Here is an 18,320-nt window from a genome sequence, read left to right as displayed (position 1 = left end):
CTATCGAGCCGTCGGATAACAGAGAATACTGCCACCCGATGACCGAGGGCGCGCTCCGTAGCACACGGGTGCAGGCCATGAATAAACTGCTATAGCCAACAGTAATAAATACCCGAACTTCAAAAAATTAGGAAAAATACTCACGAGTTTGTCAGGCGTTCGAGACACACATCAAGCTAAAGCCCGTTTTATGATTTTTCATTTTCTTTTCGAATTACCATTCATTAACCGATGACTTTGAAGATATTTTTTTCCACAGAAACTAGGTGACTGTAGAGCGGTCATGAAGCCCCTCGCCATTGAAAAATCGATGCCTACACTTCTCGAAAAATAGACCGTTTTCTTCAAAACCTCGCTCAGACACAAGCTGGTTTTCGTTTTGCTTGCCTAAACCTATCTTTTCTACAAATCTTTAAATTCACAGGCCATAAAATGCTCTATTTCGTAGAAAATTTGAATGCACACAAAATTTAATTGTGATTAGGCCGGCCGGCGCAAGGAGTTTTCGGCTCATGTACTGGCCTGCACCGGCTCGTCCCCCACCGCTGCACCTTCAAGTTTGCAGGGTACCAGGAATTAAGCCTGGTACTAATATGCTGCAGTCTTATCTCCCAAAATTGCCCAAGCCCTGCATTTAAATTTAGTTACTTATGAACCGATTTGTGTTCAAGTACACATGGAATTGTGGCGATAGGCCTTGCGCTCGTGCTGTCTACCTTTCAAATAACCAACAAACAATCTCTATCTGCTGTCTGACCTGTGAGTTCGGCCGTTTGCCTGTCTTTATATGTCAGCTGTAAGTTCTTTCTCCTGAATACCATTATCCGTAGGCTACTTGTATTTTTTTATCAGACGAGCTGGCACACTGTCACTTCTCGTTTAATCTAATCATTATTATTTATGAATAAAGTTACATGTACTTTACTTTGTTTCGCCGGACAATCTTTTGTTTCCAAGGAGGTGCCATGGTTCGCTCTTTGCCCTTATAGGTACAGGTATGTTGTCGCGCGGAACTGTACATCGATACATGCACATTCGAAATTTTATTGTTGGTAGGTATGGAAAGGAATGTCTCTCGAATCAAATTGATTTAAGCTCATATTAAGACTCAGACGCAAATGAGTTATAACCGGGAGACAAAAAACTTCGACGAGCCATTTCCTAACCCGTGGACTGACCTTGTTAAAATGGAAAAATCTCGTGCGAAAAAGAAGATATAATTCATGATTGAAACACTGACCAACACCTTTGCTCAGAGTCTTATGTTACCAGGTGTAGGGTGTTGATTTGCAGTGGGGGAAAGATATAGAAAGCCGCCGGTTAGGGAGGGCGGGGCAAGCCATTTTTTGTACAATAAACAAAACGCTTTGTGTTTAACGTCACCCCTCACCTCTGACATACCGACTCACACCTTACAGAATTTATTCATACGCCAAAGCCAAGTAATGTAAAGAGTTATAGTCTACGTTTCAGGAGAAAAATGGTCTTAAATAAGATTCTAAAAATTTCAGAGTTTTATGTAACAGTTAGCTTTGCAGACTTATGTCAATATTGTTAAAATAATGGGTAAAGCAGGGACTATTGTTGATCGTGTGCGTATGCATAAAAATGAGTCAGCTGACTACTCGCCATTTTTATCTCGATCCTGGTATTTCGAATTGGTGAAGTCTGGCGCACAAGGAAACTCCGGGATATTCTGCCATTTCCAGTTTCTTCTTAGATGTTTTGGATCGTAAAACCCTCCTAGAAAAAAGGTAAGGGTCTTCAGATGTAAGATTGTTCATTTGTATTTCCAACCTTATCGTAATTTTGTCACCTTTTCGTTCTGTAGTTGTGGCGTTTCTTCTGAATCGATCGTGTTGATCACACTTGACGGGAATAGGAATGGCGTTTGCATAAATTAACCGTAGAAATTAAATATTTAAAAATAGCTGGGCTGTGTGTCCGCTTACATTTTCACTGAAAATGTTTTTATTACCAGTCTGCCAATGCATTTTTCACAATTTATAAAGGTTATAGGCCTAGGAGTTAGTCCAATTAACCATGGAGGTAGGAAAAGAACTAAGTTTGTGTTCATGAGTACTGCAGTCGTGTCACCGTAATGGCAAGTTGCAGCAGGCCTAGCACATTGTACATGTAGCATGCCTAGGCCTATGGCCCACAAGCGTTCGGCGCTGTTCATGCATGGTAACGGTGAAACGGCTGGGTTTAATTGATCCGTTCGGCCGATCTGCACGATCGCTTGGTCGTTCTGCTCATGTGTTTTTATAACTCTTTTCAGTGCAATCTTCAACTTGCGAAGTTTTCTTTGAGCAATTCAAGATTGTGCATATTTTAAATCTGAGCGCAACCTTTGAACATGTTGAATGTGCAAAATTTTTTGTGCCTTGAAGTTGTGTGTGTTTAAAGGGAGTCGTGATGGTTAGCGTTTGACAGAGCCTAGACCCGTCACCAGGGCCCGACAAATACTCCTCCGTCATATACTGGGCCCTGTCCCGACCTATTGCCTTGAGGAAAGGCTAGGATTCCAGTACAAACTAGTAGTTTTGGGGGTCATTTCAAACTCTTATTTTCCCTGATTGTTATTGAATTTGTGTGGGAATCCTACTTTTATTGCAGATATATTTCCAAAAATACATCCGCGGCTCTAAGAATTTTCCAAATTAAATTCAACAGGAGAAGTTAATAGCCCTCATGGGGAATTAGTTTTAGGAGGAAGAAATGTCAGAATTTCAATGTCGATGGAAATTTAATTGCTGTTAAGTGGCAATATTCATCAAAATGCTCAAATGGCGGAATTTCTCGTGTCAACTGGCATTCACTTGTGATGTACCGTGATGTAACATATAATAAGTACACATGTATGTGCCACGCTGTATAGGCAGCAGACACGTCAAGTGCGAAACAGGCCCAACAAAATTATGCCAGATGTGCAGACGATGTCAGTCTCTTGTCAATACTTGTGTACGACTATTCCCTGTGGTTCATTTATCCACGCAATTGTTATCACTGTGCGCAATTTTTATGCCAATATCTGTGGTTGCGGGAAATGTAAAAATTTGCGCACTTTCAAAGATAGATGTAACGCTCAACATCTTCCTTCCCTAACCACACAGAATTAAACAGTAGTAAAGTGTTTAATTCTGTGGGGATAGGTCTGGTAGGCCCATAACAGCTGACTTTTGCATTGGGTTTGGCATACCTCAGAAAAACTAAGTCCAACAGTCTCTGTGCACAAAGTCCCATATGGGTGTCAACTTTTTAAGAGATTTTTATCTAACCGAGTTTGATAACATCAAGTACATGTTAACTTCTTGGACAGAGTTTTATATATGCCAGTCAGGTAATGACGATGGCAAACTGGCCCGTGATGTCTGTGTATGGATGCATCTGGATGCACGTGTGATGCATCCAGACATGCCAGAGGGGTGGGTGACTGGGCGATAAACCTCGTGCTGCAGCAGGAATTTTGTGGAAACATGCTCGCTTCAAGTACAAGCAAAACAACCTCAAATGAAACTTTTGAACACATGAAATACATACATGTAGATAAGAGACCAAGGTTTTTGAATTAACTTGCAAAAGTCTTCTTGAATTACGAATGTTTTTTCGCTTTGCAGCTGTAGGGTTGTGTGCGTGTACAGCCGATGTAGTGTAAAACGAGGCTATTGCGACAGGTGTGTATAGACTTGTTACCACATTTCCATCACATGTTTTTTTGCGTCGGCGTGGTGCGATGGGAACCAATGTTATGCACTGAGCTTTGCGTACCACGTCAGGGCTCGTGAAAGGAACTCTAAAAACAAGCATTTTAACATGAAAAAGGTTGTTCAGAGGTGTATTGTACAGACAGAAAAGACAACAGAATTTATTATTTTCCTTTTTAAAATGTTTTTAAATTTGATTTTCCAACTTATACAAATTAGGGTCGGTCGGAAACCGGAAGCACAAGTATTTTTTTTCTGCTTAAACAAGTTAGTGCTCTGTTAAACAGTGATCCCGCGATCCACCTGTCGGTTAAAACTTGTTTATCGTGTAGATGTGCAGAGAAATGATTCAAGTGTACATGTACATGCCAAGATATTAGTTACATCACAGACCAGTACGAAAGTCCTGGTTTGGTAGCTTTGGTGAAAAACTTTGCAATGAACTGCATGTTCATGTATCTTGGTTTCATGAACTACTGTACAGTGCAGGTCAGAATTTTAGTCGAGACTAAAACGATCAGAGAGCCTGACACGCTGTTCATTACACGCTTTTCAAGTTTTCAGTTTTTACCTGGTGTTGCTGGTCCAATGCACGATAAGCCAGACCCCAGACCTCATTATCTCGCCACGGCTTGGGACCACAGACCGGACAGGTCACCGACAACGTGCAGTGAACATTGAGTTACATGTAAGTGCACTGCGTGCAGATGTGTTTACTTACCAACAGTTGCATTATCAAATCGAAACTTCCAATAAATATATCATGATTGTTGAAAAAACTTGTGTCTTTATTTTAGTCAGTAATATTCATGTATCAAACACTAAACACCTTTTCCTTCGTGGCAAAAGCATGGTAACTTGTAAAACCGTTCTGTGACGTTAAACCGCCGTTTTAAATTGCCTCCTTAAGTATTCATGAGCTTATGAATATCATTGATTGGGCATTTAATCCAATGGGGAAAAAGTGCACTTTCTTTCAAGCCATTTAATGGGTATTTACGAAGTAAAATGGGGCCATTCATTCATAAATATTGAAATTAGAGTCCATTGGCCTTTTTTACCAGGCGTGGGAAATTTTGCATGTGCATGCGTTCTGCAAGCTCTCTGATGCGTCGACAATGCCACTCAAAAATCAGCTCAACGACTATCAAAAAGGGATTATCCATGCTTGGGATATGGAGGGGATCTCCAACCGGGAAATAGCCCGTAGGCTAGAGATCAGCGAGGCTACAGTCAGGTACAATTTGAAGAAGCTAGAGGAGAGAAATTCCATGGAGAATGTTCCGAAATCTGGCTGACCCAAGCGGACGACTGACCGCGCTGATCGCTATCTAGTCCGCACTTCCCGCCGGAACCACTTCCTGACGGCCCCTGAGCTCAGGGATGACCTTGCCACGACAACCGGAGTCAAAGTGCATAGATCAACCATATTTCGTCGCCTAGCAGCAGCAGGCTTGCATGGACGGGTTGCGAGGCACAAACCACGCCTATCTGCCGATCACAAAGCCCGACGGATGGTTTGGGCTCGAGAGCATCTCACCTGGACCCCTGACAACTGGGCCAAAGTCTTGTGGTCGGACGAATCACGCTTCAAGCTCTACCAATCTGATGGACGGGTTTACGTTCGGCGAAGTGTGGCTGAAGAATATTCAGAGGACTGTGTGGTCCCATCAGTCAAACACAGTGGTTCTGGGATAATGGTGTGGGGATGTTTTAGCTCTGCTGGTGTCGGTGACCTTGTGCGGGTCGAGGAAAATATCAGTGCAGCGGTTTATGTTGATATTCTCCGCGACCACTTGATCCCTTCTGCCCATCATTTGATCGGTCCTGAATTTTTGTTTCAGCAGGATAATGCACCGCTGCATACTGCAAGGATTACACAGGAATACCTGGCCGATCCGACCCCAGATTTCATTCGAGAGATGGGGGGCAGTTGGGAATTCCAGGTCATGGAATGGCCGGCCCAGAGCCCTGACCTGAATCCCCTGGAGAATTTGTGGAACGAGTTGAAGAGGCAACTTCACCGCGAAGTTAGGCCTCGAAACAAGGATGAATTGTTCCAAATTCTCCAGCGGATTTGGTATGGTCTGGATCGTCAGATCCTAGCCAATCTGTTGGGGTCAATGGGCCGGCGTTGCCAAGCTGTCATCGATGCTGGCGGCGCTGTTACTCGGTATTAGTCCGAGCTGCCCACATTGTTTTTCTTGTTCCATGGACCCCACCATCTTGGATTTTAACGATAATGCTCATTAACTTTGTGCATGCAAAAAACTATCCCGTCGGATTAACTGTCACTGTGGACTCATGAACGCCAATTTTATCAATCACACTTCAATTGTTTGAATTAAATAAAGCACTCAAGACGCAGGTATGAAGTTTAATGGAATAACTAATTACATGTAGTTTATGTGTGGATAACTCCTTTCGTGTCTGTTGGATTTGATATGTGCTGCCATGCTAAGCATGTTGGCTAAAATTCTGACCTGTACTGTAAAGTGAATTTTGCATATATAACCCTATCCTCCAAAATCCTGTGGGTGATTTTGGAGGATTGAGGGTGAATGGCAGCAGTGCATGGCTTATTGCGAAGGATGCTGGTCGTAGGTTAGACCTTGTGTTGTTTTTGCTTAGTCATGCATAAATTAACCTGATATTTCTTTTGAATCAACTGCACTGCTCAAGAATGTCGTTCGCAATGCCTCAACATAATGACAGGAAATGCTGGAGGATTTTGAAGGATTGAGGCAGCAGGCACACCTCCAAGTAACATTTTCAAGACTTTTCGTAGGATTTAGGGAGAATCCAATTTTTTCACCCTCCAAATTGGAGGATTCTGGATGATTGCGGAGGGTCCCTAGCAAAAAGGGCCTTGGGGGTTAGGGTTAATGTCTGATTTCAAGATTTTGGTTTTCACAGACTCGTAAGCACGTTTTTGGTGTGTGATTCAGAGGAAAATACTTGGAAGTGTTTGACACGGATTATCCTTTAGCATACTTAATACCACGTAATTAAAATGAATCTTAAGAGATTAACCCTCCTTTAGTTTTACAGCACAAATATGCACAAGTGCCCAAGGTCACTCTCTTGCATGTTGGTGCAGTGCACAACACCACACAGCTGTGCTTCTTTGAGGTGTTTACCAAGTGACCCAAAGAGTTGACTTCAGCATAGGAGGGTTAAGGAAGGTTTCATTTCATGGAAGAAGTGTACTGAGACTTATGTGCGTTACATGTAACAGTTGTTGCCTGTGGTGTAGGGTCCGTGGTGTTTTGTACACCTGAGTTGGCAAATGGCGCTCGGGGCGAAGCCAAGGGTGCGATTTGCCCCCCAAGGGTGTACAAAACTCATGGACCCCGTCACTGCAGTCAACAATTGTTTTGCTATACCGTGGTCAAAGATTTCACCGGAATGCTCTTATATCTGTAATACATGTATTTCATTGCCAGATATATTAAAACACTTTGACTAATTAAAACAGATGAACAGTAAATTAGATATGAATTTCAAAGAAAATGATTGATCACGATGTCCTTTGTTGACCTGTGTTTTTATTTTTTGTGGGAGGGGGAGAAACTTAGGATTTAAAACATTTGTTTGATAGAGAAACCGGTGATCTGTAACAAAAATTGGGGGTTTTGTCGAGTGATTGAATTTCCAGACATTATTCACAACAGGATTCGTTGAAAAGTATGGACAAGATTGAAGAGCAGACTAGATGATACTATGGAATGAGCGTTTTATATAAACGACAATGACGATCGTAGCAGAAGCAATGGTCAGAGCATGCTCCTGTGTCATGAGTACCACTTCGGCCATCCACTGTCATACCCAAGGTTATACAATTACAATGTAGTAGACGCGACACATTAACTCTGGGAAAGATCACCATGATTCATTGTGTTTTGTGGTGTGACATCACCGTAGCGCACCGCGTGAATGATACTGGTACATGCGCGTTTGTAACATATTATTACGTGATCAAAATTCACTATCTATGACCGTGGTGGAGTTTGTGAAAACGAAAATAATGGGAACTGTTTATTCCCCTTGCTTGCATGTTATTTCGTGCAGAGGAAGATTTCTCGGAACTGTCAACTCTCTGCCCAAAGCAAGCACAAAGGTACCATGTTGCATTAGTCTCTGGTGCCGGTGATCATATGAGAATAAGTTGGTTTCTGTTTTTCCCCAGGATGGGTATTGATGGAACAGGCCCTGGCTGGCCGCTGAAGCCCAGCTCTGGTATGAACTGGAAGGAGCTGGGTGAGAACGATGACCTGGCCACCAGCCTGGTCCTTGACCCCTACCTCAACTTCACCACGCACAAGATGAACACAAGGTGAGGTCAGCACTGCAGACTAGGCAGGTGCCCGATAACATTGAACTGCTAGGCAGGGAAATCCACTCAAGCCGTGGTCGCATGACTTGCCTGCAGCTCGAAAATATGCACAAGTCTATGGTTGTGGCTGCAGACACTGCCTTAACCCTAACAGTTCTGCATAAAATTTGGCATGCAGTACTCAATCCTACACAACACTAAGCCGTAGCCTGAGCCTGAAGGGTCTTGCACTACAAATTACTTCTTCTGGCTAGGGCACCGTCCATTGTTACTCTACTGAGAACTATAAAGTAATAAATGTATAAATACCGGTAAATAAAGCGCCACAGCATTGTACGGTATCCTGTCTTATCTAATTGTATTTTATGGTTTCAGAGAACAATAAGGTAATGTCCTCTTACAAGTGACAGTGCTGAATACTATATTTTACAATTAAGTAGTACTTTGTAGTATTTAGGGCTGCTAGGGTTAACAAGGAAAATACTTGCTAAACAAGACAAGGTTACCAGCCAGAAGTCAGGCATCGTGTGCCAATTACGACTGGTTCCCACTTGAACTATTGCAGCTTTTTGGCCTTGGCTACCTATAAATTTAAATGCTGCTCAGCCTCAATTGAGCTCTCCACTTGCACATAAGTGTTGGGAATTGACTCATACATACCAGAACAATATCAAACGAAGAAACCAACAGGCCAAAATTCTTTGTTTGGTTCTGTTTCTCTAAAGATCCCCAGATGTGTTTAATACTGGGACAGGTTACCACTGCTGACAAATATAAAGTTCATGCAATTTTAGGGATTTTACTTGACATCTTGATGCACCACTCACAAAACATGTCGTTCAGTATTTGCAGCAGTCAAGGATCTGAAATTTCTTGTCTCACAGAGCATTGCAAGTTGCTTTTCTTAAAAGAAAATTGAACCACACCCAAAGTTGAAACTCAGTCCCAAAATTCAAACCCAAATCCCTATACTCTAAAAGGCCTTTTCACACGTGACACATCTGGGGGTTGATGCAATGTTGATACTGGGTTGAAAACTAGTAAAGATTGGCACTTGAACTTTTTCAACCATGCGTCAAGTTCAACCCAGAGATTGACTCCAGCTTGGGTTGAACTCAGACTAGGGTTGTGCTCATCTCCAGATGAAATTTGCCCCGACACGGTCAGTTTGCCTAAAACAAGTGTGAAATAACCCCAGGTTGAATGCAGGGTTCAAAAATCAAATGTTCAACCCACGTTGAGAGGTTGCAGTGTGAAAAGGCCTTAAAGTAGCCCTCTACAAAAGCGATCCCAACTCTTCATGGGCAGATTACCCCTTAAACAAAAAAGGTCAAGAATTTTGGACTCCGCACTGAAATGTCGTTTTGTTTCCCATCAAAACCCAGGTTCCGCCCTGTGGATGCAAGGAAGGAATACCTTCGGGACATCATCCTGCGCTTCAAGAAGTCCCACAACTACGAGCGGGCCTACAAGGGCCTGGTGTCGGGCGACTGGGCCAGGGTCTTCTTCCTTAACAAGTCCAAGCACCAAGTGACCATCTTCAAGCAGCATGTGAGTTGGCTCCAATCGGTCTTTATTCTTGTCTGTGTAATTTCAGCCATTGTGCTTTTTGTGACTAAAGATTGGAATCTGCTCTTAACCTTTCAAAATCCTCACCGCCCAGGTGGAGGATAGGCATGATTGCTGCTCTATGTAAGAAAAGTGTGGCTGATATTGAAGGATGCGCTTTGTGTCAAAGTCTTGGGCCGGGCCTTGCGTGTGTTCAGCCATGCACGAATATGGCCCTAGATTATAGTGGAAATTGTTCATACCGCCCCAACCCGTTTACAGTTATTTGGCAGAAGATGTTGAAGGATTGAGGCAGTGGTCACAACCTCCAAGGAAGGCTTGCATGACATTTGGAGGATTTTGGAGGATTGAGGCTGCACTCTATTACTGCATAGAGGATTGTACAGAATGCTGGTTGCATCCTAGGGAAAAGGGCTCAGGGGGTTGCAGGTTAATTTTGTAAATGTCCGGTGCGACTTCCGCACAATTGTTTAACCTCGGCAGTTCTGAATCATCCGATGCACACACCCCAAGGGGGCTAGAGTACACCATCAAAATGTTCAGTGAATACCACAGTTGCACGTAGTCAGTGTACGTAAGGCTAAAGGTACAGGTACATGTATTGTGCTTGAAAGAAGTACAGTTTTTTGGTACATGTACGGCTGAGAGGGAGTATGCAGTATGTTAACCCTAACTGTCTAGTATCCATCAAACTCCAGCAGGGTTTGCAAGGTTTTGGCAGGTTTGGTACCATACTCGATGAACTTGTTGAATGGTATTGGACTTGGTATCAAAGGCCCAGGGTGATGGTGTTTTGAGTTTGTGTGAGCTGGGACACACAGGGGTCATTGTGTGCAGTGTCTGGCTTGCTGTACCAATTGTTGGACTATGCTTGATTTTGTCAGGTTTGGTACTGTTCAGTGCAAGTCATCCTATACTACATAGACCCGTACCATACCATACCATATCATATCACTGAAATTCCAACAGTCATATTGATGGGGTTTATCAGATTTGGTAGAGTGACCTGCTTGTACCTACTGTATACATAGACAAGTACATTGTATCAATTGAAGTTGAAGTTGGGTTCTGTACGGTGTATGTTCCTTAGTGCAGGAGCCTAGTGGGCTAGGGTTAATGCTTCAATGTTTTAAACCTTTTTTTGAGATTAAATGGCATTATTTCATTTAGATCTACTGCTGTGGTTGAAACTAATTTTGGATTTGTTTATCAGACCAAATTCACGGCATCATGTCATTTCCTTTACGTCACTGTTGTCCTATTTCTTGTTTCCTGACGACTTGCCAGCACGTTTCAATTTCACATTGGCAAGGTTTTCAGTGTATCGTAATTTTCATGTAGATTGTTTCATTTTTTAGGAAGTGAGACACACAAGCATTTCGAGATAACTGTAGTTAATTCAAAACAATGGTGAAATGGTTCACTGTAGCGATCATAATACAGTCAGTGAAGTGTACAACATGGGAGATGAGTTTCGTTTTCAAGTCATCAGTTTCGTCGGCCGTGTCTCTTGTCTGGGCCGGAAGAAGTTGGGCTTTCCAACAGGTTTAATTTTTGTCTCAACTTACAAGGAATTCTTCCTTGTTGAAGTCATTTCTTTTGGGGGGATAAGCAGGGCCATGAGAAGGGAATTTCCCAATTGTTTCAGGGGTTTTCAGGGTGGGCATAGTTGAATTACATTTACGTCTCACTTGTGTAATACCCAAAATAAGTCCCGAAGTGTGAAGTGTCACAATTGGATTAGAGCCAAAATTGGATATACGTGTACACGCACACTGGCCTTCAGTTTTTGCCTACATCCTGGTGTGGTCATACAGAAATTGTCTGTTCATTTGTAGAGCTTTTTTGCACAAACTTGGCCGAGTAAAGCTGAGCCTGTCCATAATTTGAGTCCACTTAATCACTGTCTTCTGTGGAGAAGTAGCTTGAACTGTTTTTTTAGGTTTGTTGAGCCCATTGTTTAACCTTGGCCTTTCTGGATTGATCTACCGGTACCTGTAAGTCCACATGTAACTCTTGTGTGACTCGTTTGCTTTTCTGTGAATGTGCATGTACTCGTCAAACTCCATTTCAAGGGTCATGTGATAATGGCTAGGCTGTGAAGACTCGTGTTCCTCATATGAATGAGGAAAACGGCTTTTTGTTCTGGGAAGATGTACATTCCCAGCTGCTGTTTTATACCCTGCCGCATACATGTATGCAGGTATTTGTGGTTCAGTGTGGACCAGTGTATTTGATCTGCTCTCAGGTGAAAGTAAGTTGGGCTGTTTGTGTCATCCACGTGTCCCTTTCCGCTGTACAATACGCAGGTGTTTCGCTATCTGGCGATGTTCGACAAGACGTCTGGGTTTGAAGTGAAGCCCTGCTTCCGCTACTCTTTGGAAGGGGCAGGAGGAAAAATTGTGGCGACCCGGGTTTGGTGAGTTACATAAAAACGATTTCTAAGGCCTGAGCCCTGATCCACAAGTACATATAGACCGGGCTGATGTGCAATTAACTTCTTGCTGCATCTTGATGTATTTGTGTACTAGCGAGTGATTATTCAACGTCTGTGATGGGTGGTAGTTGCAGAAATGCAGAAGTGAACGCTGTGTGTGCGTAACATATTTACAGGAGTAAGAGTGATACGATTCTCAACCTGGTGGGCTGCATCGCCGAGCTGACAGAGTGCGAGGAGAACTCCCTCAAGACGGGCGTCAACGATTTCAGTGTCATGTTCTCGACCAGGAAGAACTGTGCCCAGCTGTGGCTGGGCCCCGCAGCCTTCATTAATCATGGTAAAACACCTTTGCGCTATTTGATTGCTGAATGCTTGCATATTGATCCTTTTTAAGTTCAGTGGGGAAGTTCTGCAGTGTTCCATTATTGTGAACTCATTGCAACTCTCATCCTAGGCTTCTTGGTATATATGTATATGCAACAGGTGTCAAACAACAGGTGTCAAACTAATTCCACTTATTTTTATCCATCTCTTTACTTTTCTTTTGAAGATTGTCGGCCAAACTGCAAGGTAAGCACTGCAGTCAGTTTTCTTTCATTTTTGAATTTGATTCCGATTGTTAATAATGATAATCTCACCTCAGTTATTTTTGGGTCCAAAGCTCATATGCCTAGAAAGTCAAAACTATTATGGGCAGAATTTTAGACTATTAAAATTCAAGCCTCGTTAGAAAGTAAGCCAGTGATCGATTTTCTTTTGTTTTTTGGGGGGTCTGAACTTTTCACGTGCAGTTTGTTTCTACGGGTCGCGACACAGCCTGTGTCAAAGTACTACGGGACATTGAACCCGGAGAGGAAATCACCTGTTTCTATGGCGACGGATTCTTTGGGGAAGGCAACTGTCACTGTGAATGTGAAACCTGCGAGCGGTACGTTGGGTACATTTTCCAGGAATTGCTGATCAAGGAGTGTTGTTCGTTTCCGTAATCATCTCATTTTGTTGAGGATTCAAAGTTGTTGAGGATACTGGTACAACTAATGCTGAAGGAATAACCTTTCTTGTACATAACTGGTTAAGAGAGAAACATTAAACAGTTCAAATTGGCCAAGCACTACTAGAGTTTGCTTTTTCGTGGCATGTTCTGTCTGGTAAGATTCATAGTAGCAATAGGCAGAAAAAAATTAAATATTTTAGTGAAGAAAAGAATTTGCCTTCTTGCCGCCACTACTGTTGTTTCTGGTATGAATAACTGGTGTTGGTCGTGTCACGAGTGAAATTGGTATGAAGTTATAAATTGTGTGGTCGTTTCTAGAAATGCATTTCATCTCAAATCGTATGGAATGTCACATAGAAAAATAAGTTACAAAAAAGTTTCACCTACTGTTCTTAGTGTCTTTGGCTTAAACATAAGTTCACTTCCATCATGGAATTCTTTGTATTAAGTGTACCCTTCTGCAAAGTTGGACAAAATGGACCTTTCCCATGAAATATGCAAATAAGGCAGGTGCATGCTCATTACTGCCACTGGTTGGCAAAGTTGCTTAAATCTATGACGTAACAATACAAATCTCCATGTGCATGTATCTCTACTAGTATAGTTTGATATGAGTGCCAAACTTAAAGACTAGGAATTGTTACTTTCTAACCTCAGGACACTGAAAACTTCACCTAGTTTCGAGAAAAGTGTGAAGTATCGGACAAAGGCTGTAATACGGTTTTGATTGACGTTCATTGCGCCAGGTTATGGTTACAGCAGCTGACCTACACTGCCGGCAGTGGTGACGGCCGCGCTTGCCAACCAGTGGTAGTAGCGCACATGCGCCTCTCTAATTTGCATATATTGGGGAAAGGTCCATTTGGTCATGTGGGGTGCTGTCAAAGAGGTGTGCATCTTTGTTACTCAGGAGGCAGATGGGTGCCTTCACCCCCAAAGACACGCCGGTCAAGATTGATGAGAACAAGTACAGCCTGAGGGACACCGACCGACGGCTGCGCTGGCAGAAAGCCAAGAATGAAGAGGAGGGCGGGCCCAGCCAGGAGGAGGGCAGTGTGGTGAAGAGTGTGTTGCCCTCTCGGCTGCTGCGGAGAAGTGGTATGTTGTCACAGGCATTGTCCTCGACCGTAGGCCAACCGGCTTTTTAGATAATCTTGCTAAGTAAACTAAAGGACTTGCAAGGACGTTTAAGCTGGTAACCTGTTATATGCTAGACAGATGTTTTCTGAGCTTAGCAGGTCTGTGAAATTGACCCTTGGTCATATCACACTAGTCACAAGAAACTGCTAAAATGTTCAGAGCTTGATATCAGTCACTGCCTTTTTTTAAGTCGGGCATCGATGGCTTCATTCCATGCAGAAGCATTTCTTTTCTGTATATATATGCCAAGTGGTTGGCGTTTGAATGTAGCAGTGTTTTGTTTGGGCTTTGTTCAAAAGAACTGGTCGAATTGGATATGTTGTTCATGATCATTACTGGTATATAAAAGGAAGTTTTGATGCTTGGTGTCTTCACAGATTCCGAATGTAGCGGAAGCTCTGATGGTAGCAGTTGCCCCTGGAGTCGCTCGCGCTCCTCCCAGCCTCTCTCTCCATCCTTCTTGGCTAACCAGACCCTGGTGGACCTCATTGCTGAGAAGAAGTGCCTCTCAAAGTACGATGCTCAGCTGCTGGTGGCAGAGGGCTACAAACTCAGGGAAGCCAAGGTGGTCCTGACGCCCCACAAGATCAAGGAGGATGGCACACTGACTGTGGAGGAAGGGGGTGTGAGGTACGCCTCCAGGCTGCGCAGGGAGGAGCGGAGGAAGGCTGGCAGGGAGGGCCGTGAGAGGCGGATGTCACTAAATGAGGAGCCTGTGCCCTCGCCTAGGGTCGAGGAGGCTCACCTGAATGGGGGCATAGTTGACACGGAGGCAGTCGAGTGTGTGGCTGCTTCCAGGACAGAACGGAGGCGGTCCAGGGAGTCTCGCAAGCGAAGGGTGTCTGCGACAGAGGAAATGCAGGAATTATCGAAGCTTCCCCGAGAAACCTGTCTGGATCCAAGTGGAGGGGTGGAGGGGGTGAGCAGTGTCCCTGGTCTGAGGTCTAGGTCCGGGTCGGTGGCAGCGGTGGGATTGGCCCTGGACCAACAGTCCAATTGCAGTAGCTGTGACACCGAGGTGACGTTTAATGTCAGACATTTGTCAAAGGCTCCGAAGGCCATTGAGAAAGATTTGACGTACGAATCAGAGATCTCGGACTGCGAGACGAAGCTTAAGATCCGGGGAGTGCCGAGAGATCGGGCCATTGCAGGGAAGCGCAACCTTCTAGATGATGGGCCTGCCAGAACTAATCGACATGGGGGAAAGAGGGAGCGCAGAGAGACAGATTGTAGCAAAAACTGTAAGGATCTGAAAGTTAAGCATGGCAAGTCAGAGGGATTAGAAGTGCCGCCTCTCATTTTACCCAAACGCAAGATGACAAAATACGACGCGGAATTAATCGCGGAAGCAGTGCAAAAAATCCCCAAGTTGAAAATCCGTATGAAAGATTCTAATGGCTGTATAGAGGAAGTTGTCACATCGTCAGAGGATGAGGTGTCACCAAGACAGCATTCAGTGTCGTGCGAAAGCAGCTCCATCACCACTAGTCAAGACCAGAAACTTCTCCTTGATGTCCCCGACTCCCCGAGTCGCCTGACTCGAGGGCAGCGGGTCCTCATCCCCGGACCCAAACTCCCCCAGTCACCTACCTCCACCTCCAAGACTGATTCCCCTCCAGCTTCCCCGAGTCTCCTCAGGGCACGGGCTAATTTGAAGTTTAACTCACCGGAGCGGAAGAAGACAAGCCACCAGTTTGTACCTCGGATGTCGCAGCTGCGTCACCTTTATGAGATCCCTCCCCATCCCATCCTCCAGAAGGTTGACAAAAGCGTGCCTCCAAAGCATATTAACTCCAGCGATGTCAAGACCTTCTATCCCTCCTTTCCGGACAGTCCAAAAACAGAGCATCTGAGCGATGTGCTCAAATCAGAAGAGAGTCCTTCCCAGACCTTCCAAGTGTCAGTGAAGCCGGTCGATAACAGGAACACCCGCAAAATCCGACTGATATTTGGACAAAGGACGATGGACATTCAGTTGCCAAAAACGGGAAAGTGTTATCCCACAAAATCGAAACCTTTATGATGGACATTAAAGAAACAGCACTTTCTCTAGCATTAGGTTAATAATTGACATTTCCTGTACTGAAATCGATTGCTAAATCCGACAAAAGTGAAAACAAATTGTCCTGTGTTTGTGAATATATTAGTAACAGTGCTACCAAGTTGAATGAATTCTTTTTAATGTTTTCACTTATTCTTGGATATATCTCTTGAATTCCTAAACAAGTACTGATGCATATTATCATTATTATTCCCACCTGTTTCTGTCCGTTATTGAATATTGGAAGTGAACTGAGGTAGTATTGCGTGATTGACTCTTGTTCTTGGACTTGAGTGGAGAAGAGAGAGCACTCTGTTACCCAGGAAAGCATGCTTGACCGATTTTCATCCCAATGTGCACAAAGCTGCAGGGGTCTGGGCATAGTTGTTTGGTGCCGACGTGTACCGGTAGCAGCAACCTGCAGTGGTGTTCAGGTCCCAGGCGAGTCCCATTTTCACCAGACTGTGTCAGGTATCCCAATATCAGCCCCCTCAACTGGAGGAATACACGTAGGTAGGGCGACAGTTGAATGCCACTGGTAAGGCACGCTCACGTGTGTGTGTGCTGGAGCTTTGAGAAGACTTCTTGTGCGTACTCGGTGCTCCACCCGTGCATAGAAGTACACGTCTGCAGTTTGTTACCCTTAGGAGCTTGTTGGGGCTGTGGGATGTACCACACCATGAGCATCTTACAACATTTTACACACTGTACCCTCCAATGGAACTTCTAAATGTGATGAACATGATCTCATTCAGATATGACTAATTTTGAGCACAGTAGACCCTTTGTCTTTCTTGTTAAGTTTGAGGAATTGTACTGCATTTGTTTTTGATAAATTCAGTTGTAATTTGCTGTTTTAACACCTGATCTCACTCCTAGACAATGAAGTAATGGTAACATTGTGCAAACCCTAAAGTTTATATTCAGTGTTGATTATGAATATTGCTATTATAACAATATATATATTTGCCCAGTGTATACATAGTGTTAATTTCACTGAGACAGTTGTATAATAGAAGAATTTTTTATGTTATTTATTTTAATGTTGGTGCAGCTGGATGCACCCGTAGTTGGCCATTTTCATCACTAGGCGCCTTTTATGATCATGTACAGTGGCCCAGGCCCTCCTGAATTCAAAAGTTGCAACTTAGTTGTTGAAACTGGCGAACTTAAATTTCCTTGCTTTGTTTTTTCTCCCAAAGTCTGTTGGATTCAGTGGGCGTCATATTCTGCTGTCTCGGTTATTACAGACTGGGTGGCTTAGCAGTGGAAAATACGTAATTTACAATCAGCTTCTGCTCAAGTAAATTCAAATAGATTCATTATTGACCCCACTCCTCACTGATCCCTTCACATTTGATGAGGCGGTTGGCTTGATTTTGCTAGATTGAGGAAGATACTATCTAGCCAACTGTGTGCTTTGTGCATCGAGGCACAGGTATAACAATTTGAGGAATACCTGTACATGCATAAACTCCCAAGTTGATCCGGCTGGCCCAGTGCAGAGCTGTAAATAGAGAGAGTACCACCAACCTCGGACTGTGGAACCAAAATGGCTGTTTATTATGTGTGCAGTAGCAGCAGCACAGAATGCAGCTATTGTGTGTTTATTGACCGTGTGCAGAGATGCATAATCCACCATTTTGGTTCCAACGATTGAGACATTCATGTCACAACTCTCTCTTTGAACAGCACTGGCCAAGTGCAGTTCTGTTTTTGAAACTGTAATACGAAGCTGCATTTTGGTTGATGTTTCATGCAGCTTTAACATAAATGCTTAAAGTTCACTGTAGTCTGAGGTGAAATTGTAACCAAGAATTGGAACTGGACAAGACTATGTCTGTGCAAGGGTAGCCTACAACTGAGTGATAAAAGCTTAACCCTAACCATGCTGAACCCAACAAGGTTATGCAATTAAAGGGTAGAAGCAATGAGTTATTCATAGGTACATTTTTTTACCTGCAACTTTCTCACCCTTCTACAATGTAGGAAAATTAGCCGACGTCCCATTTTAGGTTAAATGTACATGTATTGAACAAATGCACTTTTTAATAGCTGAGGGCGCTGTTGCTGTGATGTCATCTAGGGAAGGC

At 43.6% G+C, this 18,320-nt stretch overlaps 1 protein-coding gene across 5 annotated transcripts; it reads left to right on the top strand.

The window, feature by feature from the left end:
- Positions 1–1,609: 1,609 nt before the first annotated feature.
- On the top strand, positions 1,610–18,175 carry LOC147795903 (uncharacterized). Of its 5 annotated transcripts, none has more exons than XM_087130628.1 (11): positions 1,626–1,754; positions 3,621–3,677; positions 4,272–4,395; positions 7,897–8,043; positions 9,429–9,594; positions 11,922–12,031; positions 12,226–12,389; positions 12,603–12,622; positions 12,844–12,980; positions 13,957–14,144; positions 14,564–18,175. In XM_087130628.1, coding segments are annotated over exons 3-11 (2,580 nt in total). In that variant the 5' UTR covers positions 1,626–1,754; positions 3,621–3,677; positions 4,272–4,393; the 3' UTR covers positions 16,210–18,175. The 5 variants fall into 5 exon arrangements, with proteins under 5 accessions (XP_086986756.1, XP_086986753.1, XP_086986754.1 ...); XM_022227109.2 differs by having other exon boundaries at positions 4,265–4,395; XM_087130627.1 differs by lacking the exon at positions 3,621–3,677 and having other exon boundaries at positions 1,615–1,754; positions 4,265–4,395.
- Positions 18,176–18,320: the final 145 nt, after the last annotated feature.

The sequence above is a fragment of the Acanthaster planci genome, linkage group LG20 (assembly GCF_054643075.1).
Source record: "Acanthaster planci isolate LZ-2023a linkage group LG20, COTS_SCS, whole genome shotgun sequence".
NCBI classification, from domain to species: domain Eukaryota; kingdom Metazoa; phylum Echinodermata; class Asteroidea; order Valvatida; family Acanthasteridae; genus Acanthaster; species Acanthaster planci.
Note: the sequence above shows the minus strand (reverse complement) of the source record. Positions and strands in the feature narration are given on the sequence as shown.

Excerpts from the sequence above, each read along its gene's own strand:
- LOC147795903 (XM_087130627.1), top strand. Across the intron at positions 8,044-9,428 it reads ACGCACAAGATGAACACAAG|GTTCCGCCCTGTGGATGCAA; the intron begins GTGAGGTCAGCA and ends ATCAAAACCCAG. Across the intron at positions 9,595-11,921 it reads TGACCATCTTCAAGCAGCAT|GTGTTTCGCTATCTGGCGAT; the intron begins GTGAGTTGGCTC and ends TACAATACGCAG.